This window comes from Sphaerodactylus townsendi, linkage group LG06 (assembly GCF_021028975.2).
Source record: "Sphaerodactylus townsendi isolate TG3544 linkage group LG06, MPM_Stown_v2.3, whole genome shotgun sequence".
NCBI classification, from domain to species: domain Eukaryota; kingdom Metazoa; phylum Chordata; class Lepidosauria; order Squamata; family Sphaerodactylidae; genus Sphaerodactylus; species Sphaerodactylus townsendi.
The window spans coordinates 65,531,570-65,555,754 of record NC_059430.1 but is presented as its reverse complement, the minus strand read 5'-3'; the positions used below and the strand labels follow the sequence as shown (position 1 = coordinate 65,555,754).

Below are 24,185 nucleotides of genomic sequence, written 5' to 3'. Positions count from 1 at the left end.
GGCAATGCTGTTGATGTTGTTTACTTTGATTTCAGTAAAGCTTTTGATATGGTCCCACTGATGTTTTTAGAGGTAATATAGAGTACTCCAGACTAGACTATAGGGTGGTTAGGTGGAAACTGGCTGGAAAATCATGCCCAGAGAGTAACTGTCAGCGGCTTTTCATCTGATTGGAGGGAGATGTCTTGTGGAGTGCCATACGACTTGGTTCGGGATCTGGTACTTTTCAATATTTTAATAAATGATCTGGATGAGGAGATGGATGGAGCAGTGAACACCCTAGACATTAAAGATAGAATTAAATGAAATCTGAACACACTGGAAAAGTGGGCAGATGTGACCAAGATGCAGTTCAACAAGGACAAGGACAGTGTTCTACATCTGGGTAAAAAAATGAGAAGCACACATATTGGATGGGGAATACAGTTCTGAGTGGTATTATAGTAAGATGAACAGTCAGTGTGATGCAGCAGCAAAAAGGGCTACTGTGGTCTTGTGGTGTATTAACATGACATTACATCAACATCTAAAGATGCCACAGTGCTGCTGTATACTGCATTGGTCAGGCTGCACATGGAACACTGTCTGTGTATCTTGAGACCTCACTTCAAAAAGGATGTGGACAGAATGGAGCAGGTGCAGAGGTCAGTGACAAGGATGATCAGAGGCTTGCAGTCCAAGCCTTTCGAAGAAAGCCTGAAGGACTTAGCAGTGTTCAGTCAGGTAAAGAGGAGGTTGAGGAGGCATGATTGCTCTCATTGAGTATTTGAAAGACTGTCACCTAGAGGAGGGTGAGGTGCTGTTCCTGTTGGCTGCAGAAGTTAGGACTTGCAATAATGGGCATAAATTATGGGTGGAAAGGTACCAGGTGGATATTAGGAGGGAAAATTACAGGAATAATAGTTCAGCAGTGGAATGGGCTGCTTATGAAGAAGGTGAGCTCCTGCTCTGGCAGCCTTCAAGCAGCAACTTTTCAAACACTTCTCAGGGATGCTCTGATATTGCATTGAGAAAGTTGGACTATGTTGCCTTTGCAAATTATTCTTTTATTCTAAATTCCAAGGTTCTGAAAATGTTTCCTAATTTGGGTGGCAAACAGGCTGGGGGGAAATGTACTGACTTTTTAATTGAGGCTTAATGTGTGGATTAGCCAAGCTGTACCCTGTCATGGTGTAAAATAAATAGCATCCCATTTGTGGTATCCGATGGAGTCTGACATGTAGGATTAGAAGTGTACATTTGGATATGCCAAAACAACAACAACAACAACAACAACAACAACAACAACAACAACAACAACAACAACACCCAGCAGCAATATAGATGAAGCCAAAAAGCTTTTAAAAAATTGGCTTTCCCACATCCCCTGTGGGGGGTATTTAAAAAAATTAAAGCCCATTCATGAGGCTAGTGATTTCAACACCCCCCCCCCCTTAAATTTATCTTGGCTGGTGCTATGCTGGGCTTCCAGGAAGATTCTGCTGGGCTGGGAAAAGTGCCCCCTTTTGCTGGAATGACCTGGAAGAAGCAATCTCCTGTTGCTCCTATCCTGCCTTTTGACTGGTTTCCACGGCAACAGGATAAACTGGGAGAGGCATCTGGAGCTTTTCTATTTGGCCAATGGCTGCAGTGCACACTGCTTTGCATTTTTGCTAGGCTGCTGCAGTCCTAATGTGGATTACAACAAACTATACAATAGGATTTCAGGTTAGGAACAACACAGTTCTTTGGTCAATCACAGAAGGCCTTTTTTCGCCTGGATTTTTTTCCATGGCCAAAGAGCATAAAAGGGAAGTGTGCTTCCAGCAGTCCCCATTCCAGGCAGAGGTTTGAGAGAGTTCAGTGCAAAGCTTAGCTTTAGCTGCTGCTCCTGCCTCTAAATTTCTAGTACTTTGACTACTGCATCCTTGGATTACTGCTGGCGGCGGGTGATCTGGAAGGGCAGTTCAAGTGGGTGCCATGGTAAGGGCAGGAGCCAGAGTGCAGGGAGGTTGGGGGGGGCTCAGTGGTGGGTGGCTTGGGCAGGTGCCATGGTGGTGGGATGGTTCCTGCCCTCCCCAGCCCCCCTCAGCCAGCAGCGCCCTGGCACGGGGACCTGACCAGCGCCCAGCGCTCCCCATGTGACAAAATGGTATGTGCCTGGGGACATGGGATACCTCATGTCCCCAGTGACAGTACACTGCCTCACAGACGTTGCCTCACACACAGGTCTTGATAGGAGAAACAAACTAGTTTATGAAGACTCACATAAAGCCAAACACAAACATATCTCAAGCTCCCTACCCCTCCAGCCTGGTTTGGGCCTTTGTCTAATGGTGTTTCTGACTTGATGTATGCCTGGTTTAGATACACAGGAGGCAGTAATGCAATGGTGCAAAGCTCTGAGGTGGTAGAATACAGCATCTGATATTGCAGCTTTGACTATTTCCAACATATTCTAAGAACTTTGTTAAACAGAAAACTAGCACAACAGGGAGAAAGATCAAGAGACTGGTATAAACATGTGCAAAAAATTAAAAAGGGTGGTGGTTCATGCCACCAAACAGCACCCTCTCTTGAAAATCCAGATTATTTATGGCACATACAGGAAAAAAAAACTGATGCCACAACAGTGAAAATGCAGAGGGAAGGCAGATATGCAGAAGAACTGCCCAGATTGATTGCTTATGGATTGACTGGCAAGAAATCAAGAGTAAACTGAGCGTGCAGAAAAGCCCTTCGTCACCAGTTCAATTCCCTGGCAAAATAACCTTATTTTCCTCCTCTTTGATTCTACATACTTTGCAGACTTTCTTAAGAATGGACTCTGGAATTTCTTCTTTTTCTTCTGCACTACACACAATTTTTATTATTTTACCAGAAGCAAGGGAAGTTGTCTCCTTTGATTTTGTTGGAAACTTTTACTGTGTGGTACATTTTTATTCAGATGTGTGAAAAAACAACCCTTGAATAAATTATTTTATTTGAACTTTAATGGCTGCCACTGTGGGCCAATCATGGGCACTTGGGAGGTATCATTAGTGCAAAAAAAATTGCTTTCATATGAGACATTTGAGTCATGAGACTCTTCCAAATTCTTCTTAATTCATAAATTTCAGCAAAGAAATACCTGTAACTGATAGGGCACAATATTTATACATCTTCTGTCTGAAAATCTCTGAATAATATTTAAAACTAAACTGTAATTCTTTTTAGGATTCACTTCCATGCCAAAATAGTCTTCCCCAACTTGGATAAACTCATCTAAATTCAGGCCCTATCCACATAGGTATTTCCTCTCACATGGAAGTTTCTGATTTTAATTGGAGAAAATGATATTGTATTCTTTCAGGGCATGATTTGCTGGCCTCCTGGATATTTCCCTTCAAATCAAAATACAGTGGGCTCTGTGAAAGATCTTTGCCTAGGAAAGTTACTTTGGTTCTGATAAACAAATGATTTTTTTATAGCCATCGAAAGATAACCATGGAAACCTCAATGTTAGCCATTCTGCACAAACATTAGAAGCTGTTTCTGTCAACAAGGCCTCTAGTGATTGTTTTAAAAATAGCTGCTGATCACAAATGTCTTGATAATAATTAAAGTCAGCATCTGAAGGGGCATGCGGGTGTCTGTGATGCTTATGAGACCCTTTATCGTTTTGCTTTGTCAGCTGTTTCTAAAACTCAGGATACTTTTGATAGAAGTCTGTGATAGGGATGTGCAGTTCTTTTTGGGCAGAAGCAATCTTTGTTATAATTGTTAAATATATTTGTTCTAGTGATTACATTTGTTTCTAGTGAAGAGTTATTTCCTCCTCCTTTCCCCTGCACTTGCTGTGGTTGGTGCCCACATCACAAGGCTGGTGGTGACCTGCCAAACATACCAATGAGCAGGTGGGAAAAGAATCTATCCCCCCCACCCCAACATACACACATCAGTCACTGCTGTAAATAGCGGTGAAATTCACATTTATAAACACATGCAGTATTATTTGTTAAATCTGGTTAGAAGGAGGAGGTTTTTGTCAAATAGTGAAGTGAGCTTGTGGCTACAAGCTTTGGAATGTCAATGGTATTTACTCTTTCAGATTCATTTTGGGAGGGAAAACACAAACCTATTTACATCTCTCTCCAATTTAGAGTAAAATACTAGGTTTGTAGGTGATACAATTTAATGGCACTTCTAGATTCTGTGAGAGATTACATATTTGGAGTGCCACACTACACAATTTGGAGTGTTTGTGCATACCTGATCTGTTGACTACTAAATAGAAGGCTTTTAAAATATTAATTAGTTGCATAGGGTTGTGATTCATATATGATTGGAATAAGCTTAAATATGTGGTTCATACTTGATTGGGATATGCTTAAAAAGTCCAATCACATAGATGGAGACTGATTAATGCAAGGAATCACCAACCCTTTCCCAGCAGAGTATTCTTTATTAGCAACTACATAATTAATCCCCTCCCACTCATAGCTGGATCAGTGCAATGCTATTTCAGCCATGTGGAAACTTCTAATGCTGCTTACTTGTGACTGGGCCTTTAGGGTAATTTTCAAAAATACTGGATGTCTGTTTTATTATGCACCACCATAGAAAAGCTTCATATAGAAGTTATGATGTGATTCTGTGATATGACATAGTGATGTTGTCAGCTACACAAGGAAGACTAAACTAGTGTCCTTCTGAGGCTCAGAGTAGCTTTTGAGTTTTATAGGGAACTAGCGGGGCCCGGCCACGCGTTGCTGTGGTTTATTGTGGTGAAATGGGAAAGGAAGAGTAGCATCAAATCAATTGCAGAGGCCAGCAGTACGTGCTCATGGAAACGCGCAGGCTGATACTGTGCGATGTCATTGATGTGTGTGACTGCATCCTCCCTCACTTCTCTCCCCTTGCATGGCAGTCCTCCCCCTACCTCCCTCCCCTTTCCCTTTGCTAGAGAGGGTGGGTCATATCCAGATGCTGGGCCCACTCCCTCCCCTCCCTTGCATGCCTCCCCCTCCATCCCTTCCCTCTCCTACCCTCTCTTCCCTTGCATGCCACCCCTCTCCCTCCCTCCCTTCCATCTCCCTCTGCTAGGGTGGGTGGGTCATATCCAGATGCTGGGCCCGCTCCCCCCCTTCCTTGCATGCCACCCCTCACTCTCTGTCCCCTCCCTCACTTCTCTTCCCTTGCATGCCTCCCCCTCCATCCTTTCCCTCTCCCTCCGCTGAATGTGTATGAGAGTAGGTGTGTTGTGTGGTAGTAGTGGGTAAGGCACAGAGAGTGAAAGGTACCTGCGTGTGAGGGGGGGGGGAACCCCGCCTGACGTCTCACACGGCAACGTTGTATGTGTTTCAAGTCCACTCAAGTTATTGCCTATGTACTGTTTTCACTGCTCATATCTGGCCATCTGCGTGAACATTCTAAGGGCACGAACATTCTAAGGGTGACAGTTACACACAGGCAGCTTCATGGCCTGGTGCACCAGGAAAAAGATGTTTTACCTGGCTCAGGTGTGTTGTCTGACAGTGGGAGGTATGTAAGAACACAGTCGGGGGAATAAGCAAGTGTCTGTGAAATTTTCAGAGCATTTGGGCCAGCAGGTGCGGGGTTATTCTCAAAGCAACAAATGCATGGTTCCATTTTTATATATATAGATTAGATCAGAGTTCCTGCCCAAGACCAAACAGAAATTCTGCAGATTTTGAAAAGCTGATCTGATATACCAACAGAGTTTTATTAAGCAACATGCACCCCAGACTCAAACTGTTGTCAGAACAAAAGATAATACGTCAGTAGTGGCCATGTTCTCCTTAAGAGCTCACACATGCCTGACCATCTCACAATTGAGCAATATCCCTAATTCTGTGTGATTGACAGCAGTGACACCTATGCTTTGAAGGGCATTTTATTGTTTTAAACTTCTGCTGGAATTTTTTACTTGCGAACATAAAAATGACTGGGTCTAAGCAGCTACTAATACCGCAGATGATTTCTGTGAATTCATAAACTGTAACTATCAGGCTTATATTGTCAGAGTTGAGTTGGTAATTCAGTCTGTAAATTAGCACTGCCATCATCATGACATGGTAGGGAATAAATGCCACAGCGAAAACAATCATTGCAGCTGAAACCAACATCAAGGGTTTGACATTCCTGGGTCTTCTCTGTTGGCATCTCTTCATTTGCCATAATGATCTCAAGGTCAATGCATAGCATATAAAGATTATTATGACTGGAATAAGGAAGCCAAATAAAACTCTTGAAATTGTGAAAGGGACAACGAAGTATAGAGGTTCTCCAAAGTACACAGGTTCTCCAGCGTTCTCCAGTTTAGTTGCAGCATCCCTCTGTTTATGGACCACAAGCAGATAGCAAAAATCAGGAATTGATTCTATAAAGATGAAGATCCATATGGCAATGGTGCAAAATACAGCCTTGTTTTTATCCCACCATTTTAATGAGCGAATGGGATGTACAGCTCCTATGTACCGGTCAAAGCTGATCAGTGTGAGAAAATAAATGCTGCCATAGATGTTAATATCAAAGAATATTTTTTTAAATTGGCAGAATATGAGATTGAAGTAGATTTGTTGCTTGTGTAGATGATAGTAAACAGAGAAAGGAATCAAGAGAACCCAAGTGAAATCACATAACGCCAGATTGAACAAAAATACAGTGCTAGTAGTCCATGATTTTGTGGTGTATGTATAATATAGTAGTGTCAATGTATTCCCCAAAAATCCAATCAGCAGTGCAAGAAACCAAAGTACAATTACAAAATAGCAGTACCACTCTAGTCTGTTGTAAGAATTACAGAAGAAAGCATCACAAGTAGCATTTGGCATCTTTCCGTGGACTGTGCCTACAACAGATGAACAAGAAAAGAAGTCAAGATATTTTCAGAATCTGAGATCTAAGTGAGCAGAGAGTCATAGCATAGGATTAATTTTTTAAAATACTGATTCTCTTTGCTCACCTTAGCTTGTGATCATATAAGAATGATGATAGCTACAGCCACTGGTGGCTAAATAGGACCTTTGTGCTTAGAAGCTAAATACCAGCTGTGAACATGCAGCTGCAGGGAAGGCTTCACCTTTTGTGGTCTGGGGCCCTTATTTGATTTGTACGCAGTTGAACCCAGATAATGAAGAAAGTTTAATAGGCATTAAGGAAGCAGCATCCAAATCTCAGACATGTGAGGACTGATTTAAATGCACCACTCCTCCCAACTTATGCATTTTTGCATGCCACCTTAGACTTACACTGGTGCAAGATCTGCACTACAAGGGAAGCATGTGTTACTGACTTCCTCGTGTGTGTTGTTTCGTACTTCATGTGATGTACTTAATGCATGTGTGACAGTTTCCTCATATCAATATCCTATTCATGCAGAAAGCAGTTTCTCATAGAGAGAGTCCTATCCAATCTTCTTTTCTAGCATACTTTTTTTTTCTAGATTCAGGATATCTTTTAATGAGCAGTCTGACAGTAGTCCAAGGAACTTGCCCTTGTATGATGGATCGATGCATGTAGGTCATCACTGCATTGCTAGATTGCAAATTATCAGAATACACACATTTTATGTACTACCGTGTTTCCCTGAAAATAAGACAGTGTCTTATATTAATTTTTGCTCCCAAAGATGCGCTATGTCTTATTTTCAGGGGATGTCTTATTTTTCTGCGCCACAGCTGCATGCTCTGGTTGACGGGCATGCTTCCAAACAAAAACTTTGCTACGTCTTACTTTCAGGGGATGCTTTATATTTAGCACTTCAGCAAAACCTCTACGACGTCTTATTTTCTGGGGATGTTTTATTTTCGGGGAAACAGGGTATTTACCACCTCAGTAGAAACAATGCTTATTTCTCCCTGATTTCCAATTTGAATGTGAGAACACTGGCCACATTTTGTAGAACAGAAGATGTTTATGAGGTACCTATGCTAACCTTCCATTGATTTAGAGGTGGCAGCACTGTTCTCTAACAGTACTTGTAGTATCATGTAGGGGATTGTTCCACAAGCTTAATAGCATCTTTTAACCATAGGATTTGGTTTATTCATTCCTGTATTGGATATGACTCTTGGAATGAACAACTGATTGCATTATCTGTCTCTTCCGAAGAAATAGGGAGGAGTGTATCTAAAATGGTTAAATTATTTCCAGGCTACCTAGAAAATAAAAAAAATTATTGCAATATCAGTTTTTCTTCTTTTCTTTTTTAACTACCAGTGATTGTGAGAAATAGACAATATCCGGAGTTTCAGATATTTGGAACTCCAGTATGTGCACATTCTCCCTCTCTTTTTTGCTCCATGAATTGTAACCAACCATGGGTTGGAACCTATGATTTCCTTATGCTAAGAAATAACTCAATCAGCCTTCCTTTGATGAGGAATGATTTCTTGTAAGAGAAAGTCTTTCTGCGTTAGAGATATACTCGGCACAAAGAAAGTACAGGATATATCTTAGCCAAAGACAGTGTTAGGGTCCAACCCAGTATATTGAAAGATTTAAAATGAATTGTCTTCTGGGTACATTTTCATTGATCTGATAGTGCTTTCCTCCTGGTTCTTTTACTTTGTATATTTGCATAATTTCTGTAAGACCGCAGTTTGGATTGTCTTATAACAATGAATTAGAGGGAAGTTTTTGCTTTAGATTGCATTTTTGGAACAATTAGTATTGCTGTATTCTACTTTAGCTTGATTTTGTTTTTTTGGAGTGTTTATTTTTTGCTGTTAGGATTTGTCCTGCTTTATAAGAAATATGTATCTGATAAAACAGGGTCTAGCTCTGTTTCTGCCATACTTTGTGGTTAAGATGCCTGTTTTTGCTGCAGCTGACTAATATGGCAACTTCTCTATAATATGATGAATATTAGCTCTCTACTATAATCTATCAAGGTTTGGCACATTATGCAAATTGAAATAGGTTTTGATCTCCCAGGACATAGTTGCTGATAATAATCTTGTACTGAAGACTGATGCTTTTAGTTATTACTTCTGAAACAAATCCAGTTTTTAACAAATGCACCATTAGCTGTCTTCAGCAAAACATAGTAGGTTGACATTTAATATCTCACATGTGCAATTTAATATAATCAAGGTAAGAGGTTTTGCTAATAATATAATTAAAGAGCTTCTCAGAAATATGTTATTTAGGCTATATAAGAATTTTCTGAATTAGACTGTAGATATTAAAATATGTCTTCCACAGTTATTCAATGGTTAAAACTATGGATTGATTTTTTATGTTTCTATGACTACATCCATTCAAAAGAAAAAAAGAATACAGATTTGCTTTACAGAAAAATATACAAATTTCTTACCTTGTTTAAATACACTGGAATTCTCTGTAGTGCAGGACTGTGAATACCAAGTCATTTTTAAAACTTCCCAGGAATCTACAGCCTTGTCAGAATATGATATTTCTATATAAATGTAGCTTTGTGGTTCCAGCAACAAGTCACATACTGTGTAAGAAAGCACTGTGCTAATGGCATGAGCTTGCCCCTGCTTTTTTGTTGGCTTCTAGTCTCCTCCCCTTTACACAATCAAGCTAAAATGTCCCTTCTGTTTCCACCATACATTCAACAATGGTATATTGAAATAGTTTTTTTTTAAAATTACCTCTAATGTCTGAAGTGGTTTTCATGGAATAGCTTAATAACTAATCAAATCAGTTCATGTTGAGTATATTAAGGTGATGGTTTAAGAAACCCCAGGAAGCAAATATGACCCAAGCAGTAGTGTACGGCATTACATTTTTGGCAGTTAGTGCAGTAGCTCTGATTCATAAATTGTTTAGACTTTGATGAGGGAGTGAGGGATGGCAAGCCAATCCATGCCTCCCAGAGTAGCCTGCCTCCAGTGTCAGTTGCTCTTGGGGTTGCTCATTCACCCCCCCCCCCCAATTTGCTTTGAGGCTGGCTCTTGGAAGGATAGACTTTGCCTGGTGGTCCTTCCTTGGTGACAAAGGAAACCAAAATCAGGATGGTTTAGTGTTTGGTTCTGTGTTTAAGATTATGGGAAGAAACAGTATTTTCACTCTTTTAAAAAAATCATGTGCAAATAGCAACAGGGACTAAACAGAAGAAGAAGAAGAAGAAGAAGAAGAAGAAGAAGAAGAAGAAGAAGAAGAAGAAGAAGAAGAAGAAGAAGAAGAAGTGTAGTGATGCACTGCTGACCCAGCAGCACCGTGGTAGAACGTTGGGACGCCAATGGACCTACGGCCTTGCTGGTCGCACCGCACCCCCCACTCCTCATCCCCCTATGAGTCACGGGTCATGAACTGTCTGGCTCAGTCACCAGGCGCAGGGACAATGGTCTTGCCCCCAGGTGAGGATTAGGCTCAGACGCTTACGCCTCTCCCATCGAAGCCAGGTGAGAGATCATGCATCACATGATGATCTCCAGGTCTCCCGGTCTCCCGCTCATCTCCCTACCCACCTCCTTTACACGCCCACAATGAAACCTCTAATAAAAGGTGCGAGAGACCAGCACAGGGCAGAGTTGTCAGGGATCACCTAAACCCGCTTCCTGTTGCTGACGCCTGGGCCAGATGAAACCTCCTCCGCCTTCGCCTATTCTTAGCCAGCACTCCCCGCGGGGTTGACTACAAGCTGGTGCCGAAACCCGAATCCTCGAACTCTCCACCCTGCTCAATCAGCCGCTTAACAGCGATACCGAAGTCCGCTGGATCGCGCATCCAGGGACCACTGCTTCGTATCGCTTCGTCCTTCTGGATCGGCGATCCAGAGACACGGCCCTAGGACACTCTCACCGACGGAACACCGGTGAGGCGGGAGCTTGCAAAGCAGGGCTTGCGACAAGCACGCTGACCTAACTGAAAGCGCAACGAAATGCGCAGGGTCCCCGTAAAGAGAAGCGGAGCCAAGCGCGAAATTGTTGAGGAGATTGAAGCTCAGTGTCCATGGTACCCAGAGGGACATTAAATCTATGACTGGTACGCACTCTTCGCGACAGAGCCTCGCCACGATGTCGCTGCTACTGACGCGGAGACAATGTTTTGTCGCCATCAGCCTGCAGAGACCTATGGCTCCCTTTGCTGTAGGTCACTTCGATCTTTTCACCTTCAATTTCAACCTCGAATTTTCTCTATCCACTAAATTGACGCTTCTGTCCTCCTTCTGCCCCTCGGCCTCTTCACCCATTTCAAACTTCCCCGCTGCTCAGCCGCCTCCCCTTGCTCACTTCATTTTCTCCGCCACCAGACTGGCCAGCTGCCATCGTATCGGCGCTGGTTTCAAAACTCGCGAGAACGATAGCCACGACATCTGCAGAAGAAAGAAACCCTGACGGAAGATCTATATGCCGAGATTCTTGCATTGTGCCCTCGCCCACTTCACAGATACTCGAGGGGAGGGTGGCGCCATCCCGCGGGTTGTCGAAAATTCCTAAGCTATAACATCCTTTACTGAGCTCCGCAAAAGCAATGCGAGGGAGTCACTAGCCCCTACGCGGAGAGGCATGCTGGAGGCCATCGCAAGGAACCACCTAATGGTTCCAGATGACTGGAAGACCACCTTCGATGCCCTGAGCCCCGCGCAATTTGTGGTCTGGGAAAGTGAGTTCCGCCAGCAGTGCTTCAACAGAGCAGCCGGCCTCGGGCGCGCCTACACAGCCAGCCAGCTTTACGGCTTTGATGCCTTCCAGTAACCCTGCAACAATCAGATCGCTCTGCCGGTGGCCACCCTTACGGTCGCCTTCTGAATGCGCCACAAGGCGCTTTTGAAAGTCCCCAATACGACAGCCAACCCAAAGTTTTCTAGCACCCCGCAGAAGCCTCAAGAGCCCTATGCTGAGTTTGTGAACAGGCCTGTGGAGGCCCTCAAGAGGCAGGTTGGACAACGAGGAGGCTCCAGGGCGAACTCCTTAAGCGCCTTTGCCAAGGAGAACGCTTCCTGAGTGCCGCAGAAAGCTTATCACAGGCCTCAGGAAGGAACTCCCCGAGCTGGCCGACATGCTCAGTTGCCAGGATATCGGGTCTTCATCAAGCCAGCCTTCTAGTCGCCGCCTCTCCGCTGCCATGAGGCAGCCCTCGACGAAAGTGTTTCACCCTGCAAAGCCAGGACATTTCCCGAGGAATTGTAGGCTGCCCGGGCGGGGCCTACAACCTCTTCGACGGAGGAGGGTTCTCCCCAGAGGGCTTAGGACCCCCAGGAAAGTCTAGGGCCGGCGCCCTAATGCTCGCTTTTTGGAGGCTCAGCTGGCATCTCCTCAGCCCGGAACCAAGATCCGCGACTCTCAAACCCTTTCCCCCGAGCTCCCCATGAGATCTTCGCTGCTCCAAAGTTCAGTATAGTGATCCCATCCCCACGGAGCATCTCATTAGGCTGGTCTTGCCAAAAGCTTCCGCTGAACAGGGTTGTTCATCATCCCAGGGTCAATCGCACCCCATGCACCAGGGAGCCATCCACATCCAAGTATGGACAAACATCCTGCAGAAACTGCCAAGTTCACCGGAACACCCTGCCTCTATGCTCTCACTTTGAAGTCTAATCTAAGTTCAGCTAATCTAAATCTCGCTGCGCCCCTCATCGCCTATACTTCCTGCTCTGCTAGCCCTTCTACTCAAAGTCACTATGCTCTCCGAAAGTGCTCCAGAATGGCACGCGATTTCCTCAAAATCTCTGCAGAGTCCACAGTCACTGAATTGCAGCAGAAAGGAATGCTGACGAAGAGGACTGCCGCTTTGAGCTCTCCTCACAATGCCCCATAGCCAATCTACAGGACAATGAGGCATGGAAAGGGGGAAGATGTCGTCAGCCGCCTTAAGCCAAAAGTCCTTCACAGAAGAAGAAGCCCCTTGGCCCTCTCCAGCTGTAAGGTTCAAACCAGATCTCATAGCCTCTGAGCCTGTGCAAAGCTCCTAAGCTCAAAGCCTCCCAGTGGCAGCAAAATCGCCAGCACCTCAGAGAGAGCAAAATCTCAAATCAGAGTTGCAATCCTCCTCAAGCATTTTATATGTGCTCTGTATGCCTATGTATGTTCTGTATGTCTTGCCCTTCAAGAGCACCCCTAAGGTTTTCCCTCATAGGGGATTTTTCCATTGCTTCTAAGCTATGCTCTTGTGCTTCAATTAAAGTTTTTTCTCCTTCTGATTATGTGTGCCAATGTTCCTTGAAAGGCTTCACCATTACAGCATCCGCCTTTAAACGGACACAGCTCGTAAGGTTCTCTTAGGATACCGGGATGGGACCTGCTTCAAGCCGCTTCCATCTTAGTTTAAACCTTTCAAAACTTTTCTTCAAACCTCCTTGAGAACCTTTTCCTTCGGCCCATCTGAGCCTACACTGCCACATTGGCGTATGCCAAGTTTACATATGAAGCCAAAATCATTTTCATGTTCCCACATTCTTCTGCTGAGGGCTCCTGGCTAGTCACAGTGCCAGTGCTCTCAGCCATTACCTATCTTACACAAAGCCTCCGGGCCAGAAGGTAGGGAAGCTTACTCAAACCGCCAAAGTCTCTAATACGGGAGGGCTAGAGCTGACTTCCAAACCCTTCCCCTGCCTTCCTTTCTGCACACCTCCTCCCTCTTTCTACCAACATTTTACCCCACCTCTAGATCTAGATCTGCTAGGGTTTTGCAAACCCTCTCAATTTGCTCCTGTGATCAAACTCAAGCCCAGGAACTGTTTTCTTTGCATCTTCTATATCTTTCCTATACTATATTACTTCCATATGACTATAATTGTGAATTGTTCGCTGTTTTTGCAAAACCCACACCTTAGACGGTGATTGGGATTGTTTTACAAACAAACATCCGACCTGGATATGACCTCTCCCTTCTCCTAAGCTTCCTCGGGCAATTCCCCGCCTTGTATCTTTAACGCCTTGAATGTTGCAAGTGATCGTTGTCGGAATGGGCCAACTTCGGGCGCTCTCAACTAAAGCTTGGCCAAAACAACGAAAAAGGGGAGTAGTTCCCCCCTATTGACCCAATCAAGGTCTCATCCAGCAGACCATATCCAAAGTACTCTTCTATTCTCTATCAAAAAAATTGCCCGCCCCCACTCAGGCCCAAGCTTTCCATTGTCATCTATAAGAACAATTAACTCAGCCAGCACGCTAAAACCCCTGCAGTGCGCCGCGATTTTTTCTCTTCTATACAGGAGTCCAGCTCGGGCCATGCCAGGCCAGCCCTATCCCGGGAGATGGAGCGGGCCTCCTGGAGGATCCCACCGCTCTGTTGAGAGCCCGACACCCTCCAGCCTGGGCCAAGATGTGGGAGGGGACACCATTCTTTCCATCGGAGATCGCGAACCCAGGCTGCCATTCGGGCCAGCTATGGCTCAAAGGTTGACGCTGTGTGTCGCTGCTCCTCATCTACAGCCTATTCTCTTCTTCAGCCGCCCCCCGGCTGAAACTTCTGGAATTGCAGCCAGGAACATTCCTGATAGATTAACCTTGAACTCTCCGCTGTTTTCAGCTTCCGAATAATTGTTGGAACACTTCTCACAACCTTGCTCGTGAGAATCACTGAACCTGCAATGCTAAAGACTATCAGTAGCTCTCCACGCTTCTTGAGAGAAATCCATGGACTCTAACGCCATCGCTTCTTGTAGCTTTGGTAGTCAAAACAGCAAGAGCCATGCATTGGACAATCATAAACCATCGGTTGCCTTCCTTCCACCATACATCATCCAGCCTATGTATCGCTTAGCCATGTTTTGTTGTTTAAATTTATTGCATGCCCTAGTTTTTGAAGGTATGTTATTTGTTATTGCTGCATTTCGGCCTGGCTGTCTGCCGGGACTCTCATACCTTGTGGCTCCACCCTGAGCCCGATCGCCGCCCGCTTCTGCCTTTCGGATCCCTCCTGTCGTAAACGACGCTGTCGCCTTCCAAGGGCGAGCCTGTCCCCTCAAGAACTTCCCTTGTGGGAGCTCCCTCGACTTGTTTCCGGCACCAAGACTATTGGCCGGGCTGGCCTGTGCCCGCGCCCATCAATTCTACCTCCATTGCTCTGGACGCTTCTGGCCTCCGAAAGCAGCAGGAACTTCGGCTGTTTAATTCTAGACACCGCGGTCGGCTTATTGATTACTTATTGTTATTACATCACCAAGGTTGTGAGAAATGTACATAATATGTGTTGTTTTAATCTTTCTGATAATTCCCAATTGATTCATATGAAAAGTAATGCGGAGCTGCAAGAAGTTGTATCTAATCTGAAGTATGATGTTTTGCCTCATTGGTGGTGCTCCTCTGAGCTGGCTGTCGGGAGGATGGTTGAGTGTTATTGTACAGCTCTGCATTGGTTTAATTGTGTGCCTCGGCATCGATCTTGTTTCGCTCAATGTGTGTCTAATATTGCCTGTAACGTGGTGCAAGAAGCTCAATTTCACCTCAAGCAGAGCTGCCAAGTTCTAATGTTACACAAGCAGCTTGGTCAGCTTGACCAGATGGCGGAGGAGACAAGCCGCCCCTTTAAATCGCCCCTTAGCATTTCTCGGGTCCCTTTTCTAAAATGTAAAAAAGGAGGAGATGTGGTGATGCACTGCTGACCCAGCAGCACCGTGGTAGAACGCGACGCCAATGGACCTACGGCCTTGTTGAATGCATCAAGCATCCCCCCAATTCCTCATCCCCTAAGTGAGTCACGGGTCATGAACTGTCTGGCTTTCCAGTCACCAGGCTTAGGGACAATGGTCTTGCCCCCAGGTGAGGATTAGGCTCAGACGCCACGCCTCTCCGACGTAGGCCAGGTGAGATCATGCATCACATGATGATCTCCAGGTTCTCCGTCTCCCCGTCATCTCCCTACCCACCTCCTTTACACGCCCACAATGAAACCCTAATAAAAGGTGCGAGAGACCAGCACAGGGCAGAGTTGTCAGGATCACGAAAACCCGCGCTTCCTGTTGCTGACGCTCTCCGCCAGATGAAACCTCCTCCGCGTCTCGCCTATTCCTTAGCGACGACCCTGCGGGGTTGACTACAAGAAGAAGAAGAAGAAGAAGAGGAGGAGGAGGAGGAGGAGGAGGAGGAGGAGGAGGAGGAGGAGGAGTTTGGATTTATATCCCCCCTTTCTCTCCTGCAGGAGACTCAAAGGGGCTTACAATCTCCTTGCCCTTCCCCCCTCACAACAAACACCCTGTGAGGTGGGTGGGGCTGAGAGAGCTCCAAGAAGCTGTGACTAGCCCAAGGTCACCCAGCTGGCGTGTGTGGGAGTGTACAGGCTAATCTGAATTCCCCAGATAAGCCTCCACAGCTCAGGCGGCAGAGCGGGGAATCAAACCTGGTTCCTCCAGATTAGATACACGAGCTCTTAACCTCCTAAATATTGTGTAAGATTTTACAAGCTAGCCCTTTTTATGCTTTTGTGATTGGTTGCAAGTACTCGGCTACATATGAGCAGACTGGCAGCAGTTAGAGAGAACTTTAGAAACTGGATCTCTTAAAACTAAGGTTTCTGAACAATTCCATACTGGGTGGTTTTGAAATTACAGTGACCCATTCCAAACTGTAAGCATTGGGGCATGAAGCTGAGCCAGGAAGGAAGGAATCATGCAACAGACCACAATTCCATACAATCCAGCCCTAAATGGTGTCTCAGAAAGAATGAGTTGAAGTCTTCTGGATAAGATGCATGCTTGTTGATTCACACATCCCACAGAAATTCTGGAGAGAGAGCTTCATGACAGCAACATATATGGCAAATCAAGAATAGTGAACACAATAGAGTGTACACTGAAGCTACTGGCACAACAACATATGAACTGTGGCATGGCCGTAAGCCATCCATGACACATCTGCGAGTTTTTGGATGCACTGCCTATGCAGACATTCCAAAAGAGAAATGGAATAAGCTATCACCAAGAGCCACAAAGGGAATCTTTGTGGGCTATTCAAGTCTAAAGGCTACAGAATTATGAATCCTGACCAACTACGAGATAACTATCAGCAGATCGGTCCACTTTGAGGAAAATAAGAGAGCTATGTCTTCAGAGGGGGCTCGCCATAACCAGACCGGCCACCCTGATTATCTTTACGTATTTCTTACTCATATTTCTTACTTAGTAAGAGTCTTAATTACCTGCACTATAGTTCTGTTGAATGTAGCATAGGTCCAAGTCTATTCAATAGAATCAATACACATTCCTTACACTGGAACAATTGCCCACCTGACTTATTTAAATTATTTATTTTTATATTTATTAGTCTTTGATTCAGTGGTTATGCTTCATATGAAAATGGAAATCTATCAGAGGCAAATAACCATTATCTTTTGTCTTCTCTTTGAAGGTCAATTGTTTCGACTGAAAATGTTTCGAGAGGATCATGGGTCATGGATGACAATGTTCTTTAGCACCATCCTCTTCCTCTTCATTTTTTCTCACATCTACAATCTCTGTCTCCTTATAGCAGGCAGCATGAGGTAGGATCTGTTTTTGTAAACTGTATGTTCCTGCAGAAATATATAAAACAAGCCATTGAACTCTTCGTTCCAAAAGCTTGTTTCATATTTATAGGAAGTCTGTGTGTTTCACATTCATTCCCAGCAACTACCTACACACAATCTTTTTAAAATGCTTTTATGTGCTTTCCCCCCAGGCTTTCTTGCAGTTAACTTTATGTAACTTCTGCCCAACAAACTACCCAGAGGTGACTTAAGACACATTCTGCCCTGGCTACACCTTGTGCAACAGGGGAACTAGATGGGCTGCAGATGTGTGAACTCCCTGAAAATATGTACATTTTTGAGCAGAAAGTGTTTGCAACTTGTAGGGTAATAATGTGCTATGGAAAGGGGCCAAGAATCACAGTTTTCAAGCAAGTTTGTTAAAAAGTAGCCTGATAAAAATGACTTTGGTGCATGCACACACATACACGAAGCCAGAATGGACTACAGCTGAAATCATAGCTGGGTGGTCTGATGATAAAAATGGGGAATAGGCTTAGAAACAGGAACGTGAATCTGATGTGCATTCTTGGTGTCCTGCTCAAGTGCTGATTGGGAACAAATCTGATTGGATTAGGGAATGGTTTGAGGAGACTAATGGTTGTGTGTCATGTAATTAAAGAAGAAAACATCTTGTATTTTCCACACAGATATATAGTGTGTGTGGCATTCCTACTGCTGCAGCAGCATGTGGGCAGCACTGGGTATTCCACATTACAGCTTTCGCTACATTTTCCTTGTCTCAGCCCCCTTAATGGCCATTTGCCCCACCACCAAAGAGCCATTTTAATTGTACATTGACATATCATGTATTGTTACAATAGTATAATGATCTGTCTGTTAATTTAAATTTTTAATAATGAGGGTAGTGATGTCATTCACATGTCAAGGTGCATTATAATGGCTAAAAGGATATGGTGTAATGGTTGGAATGGGATGTGGGAGCAAGTGGTTGGAATGGGAGCAAGTGGTTGGAATGGGGCATGGGGTAGTCCCAAGTTGAAATTTCTACTTTACCTCAAAGCTCCCTTGTTATATTTTGGGCTATTCTCTCTCAGACTAATCTACCTCACATGATTGGTAGAACTAAAAGAAAATGGAAGGGAGATCTCATGCCTTGAGCTTCTTAGAGGAAGGGCAAGTTAAAAATACAAATATCCTTATACATAATTTGCTAAGGATAGAATGGGGGGTAATGACTCACTTCCAGTCAATCACCACATGTTCCATCCCAGCTTTGCAGTCCCCTGCATGCCCTCTCCCCCACAAAAGTTAACCTGCTCCTGATGTGGCAGTGGTGGCAAGCCACCTTCCCGTCTGGCCTGGCACCATCCCTCCAAGTCCCCTGCCAACACTCCCCCCGACTAAAATCCAATCTGGGCCTAGTATGGCAGTGGCAGTAAGCCACCCTCCTGCCTGGCCCAGCACAAGCCCTCTCAGTCCCCACCAACCCTCCTCCCAACAAAAACCAAGCCAGGCCTTATGGGGCAATGGTGACAAGCCAACCTCTTGCCTGGCCCAGTACAAGCCTTCCCAGTCCCCTGCAACCCTTGCCCATCAAAAACAAAGCCAGGCCCTACCCCTTCTTCCCCCATCACTGGCTTGCCTACATGCCCAGTGCCCAATACCCACTGGTGAGGACAACAAGTGGTGGCGGGAGCAGGTGGGCCAAGGAGCAGCAGCCTAGGGTAAGTGCAGCTTGAAAATGGGACGCGGTCTCACTACACTGAGCAGCTGGTACTGGGCTGTGGGTCTGTGGTGAGACCATTTTGGAGGCTCCTGGGGCTGTGTTGTGGGCAGCGGAGGCTGATCTGGGGGTGCATTCCAGGGGGGAGAGGAAGGAGGCGGCCATGACCCCCCCCCCCGACTCACTACTGCCTTTGCTTCTTGCCCTTGCTCCTTCCTTGAGAGCAACTTGCATGGGTGGGCCAAGGGAGGAAGAAAGACAGGAGAGGTTACCCCCTCAACTGGTTTTTTAGGGCCCATTGTGTTTTGTTCCACAATGGGCTTTACTGTTAGTATTTTAATAATGGGTAATGAGGATAGTTGGTTCTTAAGGTGTGGATGGTAAGATGGATTGACTCTGTAGTCACAGCCCTTAGTTGGCAAGACCTGAGTAAGCTATTAATGATAGGACTTTTTGGAGGACATTGATTCATAGCATTCCCATGAGTCAGAACAGACTTGATGGCACCTAACACACACATGCACACAAGGTATGGATGACTGCTTTATTGGGAATATAGTAATAAACCTGATATACTTGATGAGTTTTAAAACTAAATTGTACTGAGCATTGTAGTAACAGAGAAGTAATTCATGCCCCGATAATTCAGGAAAAGTCCATTAATAATATTATAAAGTTATAGCCAAAATTGTTTAGAGGAAAAAATATGTCAAATACAACTGAACTTTTGAGACAAGTTGGCAGTTTCTACAAGAACACAAGAAATACAAAATTATTTTGTCCATTGAAGCAAAATTCAGTCTTTCCCTAAAAAATCTTGATTTATTTCTGTTGTTTCCCTTCATCATCTATGTATGTTGGTGATTGATGTGTTTCTAAGCTGAGCCACTAGAGGGCAGCAAAAGGCTTTTAAATATGTAAACAGACCAGTATTCAGGACTAAACTTCTAGATGGGTGACCCTGTTAGTCTGAACTGAAGTCCAGTGGCACCTTAGTAGACTATTTAGTCCAGTATTTGTGAGTCAGAATTCACATTGCAAACTAATTCTCAAAAGCTTCTGTTAAAATAAATTCTCCAATGTGCCTCTAGAATCTTGCTTGATTCATATGTCCAGAATTGTGAGCACATCAGCATTGCCACAAGATATTTTGTTGTGTTTCTTCCTTCCTGAGGATGGGAAGAAAGAAGCTTGTCATAAAAGAACTGATACAATGGATCAGGGAATCCAGCTGGAACAAAAGGAGAGCAAAATGGTTCTGGTCCTTTGTGGCAATTTGTGTCAAGATTTAAGGCAAGGTGTTGGCCCAGGTTTGCCATAGCAATACTTTAATGTCTCTTTTGGAACATATTTGGATTGTATTGACAGCATTTCCCATTCTTTGTTCCACTTTTTGTTTGTTTTTTCTTAAGTGTGAGGAATAATACAGTTCCCCCTCCCCCCCGATATTTTGTGAGCCGATTTACAGCTCAGGTCTACAAGCCTACATATGATGTACTGTTGCTTCTGCAAACCTTTCTGCCCCCTTTTCAGCCCAGGATTCTCCTTTCCTTTGTGCTTAGTGAGAGACGGGAGACAATTATTCTTTCTCATGTTAGAGTCCAGCTGAATTTAATAGATGATGCCACCTCCTCCCTTTGCTGTAGCCATTGTTAGAAACATCAGTCGAGATAAAGGCACACAGATCTAATTATGAAAAGAATTCAATAGGCTGCTGGATTTTTTGAACCTTCTTACAACCTTGAGGGTTTCCCCCCCTCAATAATATAAATCTCAAGACTGTTGAAAGAGGAAATTAGACAAGGCTGTAGCATGTTCCAATTGTATATTCAAGGACAAAATAATAATTGTTATTTTAAATTGCAGTGGAAGGATTAAACCTGATATTAAAGGCAAATTGCATGATTCATTCCTGAATGTGCTAATGACTGGGTTATGAAGAGACTCAAACTCTGTTTTTGCTGGTTTTCTGGCAAGCCTAACAATGTACGAGGGTCTGCAAACAGACTGTATTATCAAACTAGCACATGCTGGTTGGCATGCCGGTCTGACTGGCCTGTGGGCTTGATGTTCATAGTCCAAGGAATTTAGAGCCAACTGGAAGAGTTTGGAGGTGTTGTGCATCTGCTTTCCATACAGAAGGTGCCCTGTTCAACATTTGCAGTTGAAAAGATCGGGTGGTAGCTAACATGAAAGACCTCTACTTGAGACCCTGGATAGTTGCTGACTGTCAGAGAAGATAATAATGTCCATGATGGACCACTTAAAAACACAAAGGTGAGTTTAGTTTAACAAGAAAACAGCAACAACAAAAATAATTTTGAACTCACTGAAAATTAGTGCAGTGCAATTATATTGAAACAAAAATCATAGGTTGTGAGTGTGTAGGAAAAGCAATATAGATAGATAATCAGTCTTACAAGCAGAGAGTAAAAGCTCTTATAACAACTGGAGAGGTAAGTTAATACCACAATAGGTGTGTGCAATTAATCTAGCTTGCTCAGTCAAAATCAAACTATCACTATTGGTTAGACAAAAAAAGAAAGTACAATGAGGTGACCTAGACTCCCAATGGGTGCAAATAATCAAACTTGCTCCTTCAGTCACTTTCTATATAATATTAAGTAGTCAGAACAAGATAACTGGTATATTCAATCCTGTTTTTAGGAAGCCAAACCACTTCTTCAGCTTTCTGATATATAGTAGTTATTCTGCTGCTTCCTCAGTCTTTAGGCAACCTCAGTTCATAGTTAAGTATTGTGATACCAGCAACCAGTAGACCAATCCTCAGACTTACTTGTGTGAACTTGGAAGTGGCTTGCTGTATCATGCACCAGGTTTCCGAAGACCTGGACTTAGCCCTCTGCCTAGACAGCACAGCTGATGTTATATAGACATAAACCCTGCAATAGCAAGAACACATATCATCTTGAGGCCCTTTTCATACATATTGTGAGCAGACCCATTCATCCCTGCCTGTACTTCCATTCACATTCTCATTTGGGAAGGTGAATGCGGGCGAAGATTCTTTGCTGTGGGTAACATTATCCACGAAAGGTAACATTATCCATGAAAAGCAAGAAATGACAGTGTAGGGAGCAAGAAGAATAATGAAGAGGAAGTGTGAATTTAAGTTGATGCTACTGGAGACACAGCAAGTCAGCTTGATCACAGTTCATTTTATGGTGATTTCCAATATTGTAATAAAGGAGGAGCACACACCAGCGAACACTGAAGCTACCTGGTGAAAATGCATATTCAATTTGGAAACATTTTAACAGAAAGAAGGAATAGCAAGCAACATTGTCACAAAAACTGTTCTTCCTTTATCCCACACAATGGTATAAATTAGAACAAAATAAGCAGCAGTCGAAAATAATGTTTCAGCACCACGATTAAGTGCTGTATTGATAAATAATGGTAGTCTAGAAACAAAGCTTCTAGCAATCAAAACTACTACAAGGTCCATTGAGGCTTACATGGAGTAGGGTTTGGGGAGACCAAACAGGGATTCTGCATCATCTTTACAAATGAATTAAGTTTTGTAGGGGACAACTTGAGGCTTGCCAAGCCAAAATATAGCCTTTTAGGGAGAGGAGAACCATGTAAGCTGCTTTGGGTCCCTGCTGGAGAGAAAGGTGGGATATGTTGTTGTTGTTGTTGTTGTTGTTGTTGTTGTTGTTGTTGTTGTTGTTGTTATTTTGACTTTTATACCGCCCACCCCCGGAGGGCTCTGGGCGGTGTACAACATTTCAATATAACATAAATAAGCAAAATGAGCCCTCTCAATAAATTAAATACAATATAAGATAAAATAAGGGCTCTAAGCACTGAATTAAAACCATTTAAAATACAGCATACAAAATGAAGTAAAATATAAATGTAAAAATATAGCATCCGGTCATCTAAAAAATCCCTCTTAAGAGGGAATGGAAGGCCTAAGATGGAAAAGGGCCACAGATGATAAAAAGGGAGGAAGGGGCACCATCAGCGGCCGGCATCTCCAAAGGCCCGGTGGAACAGCTCGGTCTTACAGGCCCTGCGGAACTCTCCAAGATTCCGCAGGGCCCGGTCAGCTGGAGGAAGAGCGTTCCACCAGGCAGGGGGCAGGGCTGTAAAAGCCCTGGCCCTAGTGGAGGCCAGCTGCATCATTGAGGGGCCGGGGACTACCAGAAGATTGGCTTCCGCTGAATGCAGAGGCCGAACTGGGACATGTGGGGTCAGACGGTCCTGAAGGTACGAGGGTCCCAGGCCGCGTAAGGCCTTAAAGGTTAGAACCAACACCTTGAAGATGATTTGGAACTCAACTGGGAGCCAATGCAGACGACGCAACACTGGCTAGTAAATACACAGAGATTATATAGTCCATTGATTTTTGGGAAGCCCCTTCCCTCCTGTACCATGGCTGTGGGCTTCATTCACTGTCATAGGTCAACATCTCTGCAGACCTAGTTTATTTGTGTACCCCCCCCCCTGGGGGTGGGGGGGGTGCCTGCTGTCAGGGGCGCAATTATTAAGATATCAGCACCAAAATTTCAGAGTATCTTCATGAGACCCTACTGATGATACCAGCCAGGTTTGGTGAAGTTTGGTTCAGGGAGTCCAAAGTTATTGACCCTCAAATGTGTAGCCCCCATCTCCTATTAGCTCCCATTGGAAACAATGGGGGATGGGGGTACTCCCTTTGGGAGCCCATAACTTAGGACTCCCTAAACCAAACCTCACCAAACCTGGGTGATATCATCAGGAGAGTCTTCCGAAAAATCCCTGAATTTTTGGTGCTTCTAGCCTAAAAACTACACCATCTGCAGGCCAAAAACGGAAAAACACTGAAAATACAAAAAATCCCACAAACGAATCTGCAGTTTTTGCGCCCCCCACAAGGCGGTACCCCGGGCAACTGCCCACTTTGCCCAATGGGAGGAATGCCTCTGTGTACATATAAATCCTGTTTCGCCCTAAGAAAACTTAAATAGAAGCAGAAGACGAATATCCAGTGTCCAATTCTATACCCCGTCTCGAATCTTTCATTTCTGGGGAAGGTAATTGAGAGAGTGGTGTTGGAGCAGCTTCAGGGTTTCCTGGATGACGCATCAGC

At 44.2% G+C, this 24,185-nt stretch overlaps 2 protein-coding genes across 2 annotated transcripts in view; one reads left to right on the top strand and one right to left on the bottom strand.

The window, feature by feature from the left end:
* TMEM117 (transmembrane protein 117) overlaps positions 1–24,185 on the top strand; it is a 225,026-nt gene that overhangs the window by 27,285 nt on the left and 173,556 nt on the right. The window contains exon 3 of the mRNA XM_048501236.1: positions 17,244–17,376. Coding sequence (XP_048357193.1) covers positions 17,244–17,376 — 133 coding nt within the window. The remainder of the gene's footprint in view (positions 1–17,243; positions 17,377–24,185) is intronic.
* On the bottom strand, positions 5,708–9,442 carry LOC125435158 (P2Y purinoceptor 1-like). The gene is made up of 2 exons (XM_048501237.1): positions 9,302–9,442; positions 5,708–6,832 (listed from the first exon to the last, which is right to left on the bottom strand). Exons 1-2 carry the CDS (start codon positions 9,354–9,356, stop codon positions 5,808–5,810), a joined length of 1,080 nt encoding a protein of 359 aa, XP_048357194.1. The 5' UTR covers positions 9,357–9,442; the 3' UTR covers positions 5,708–5,807.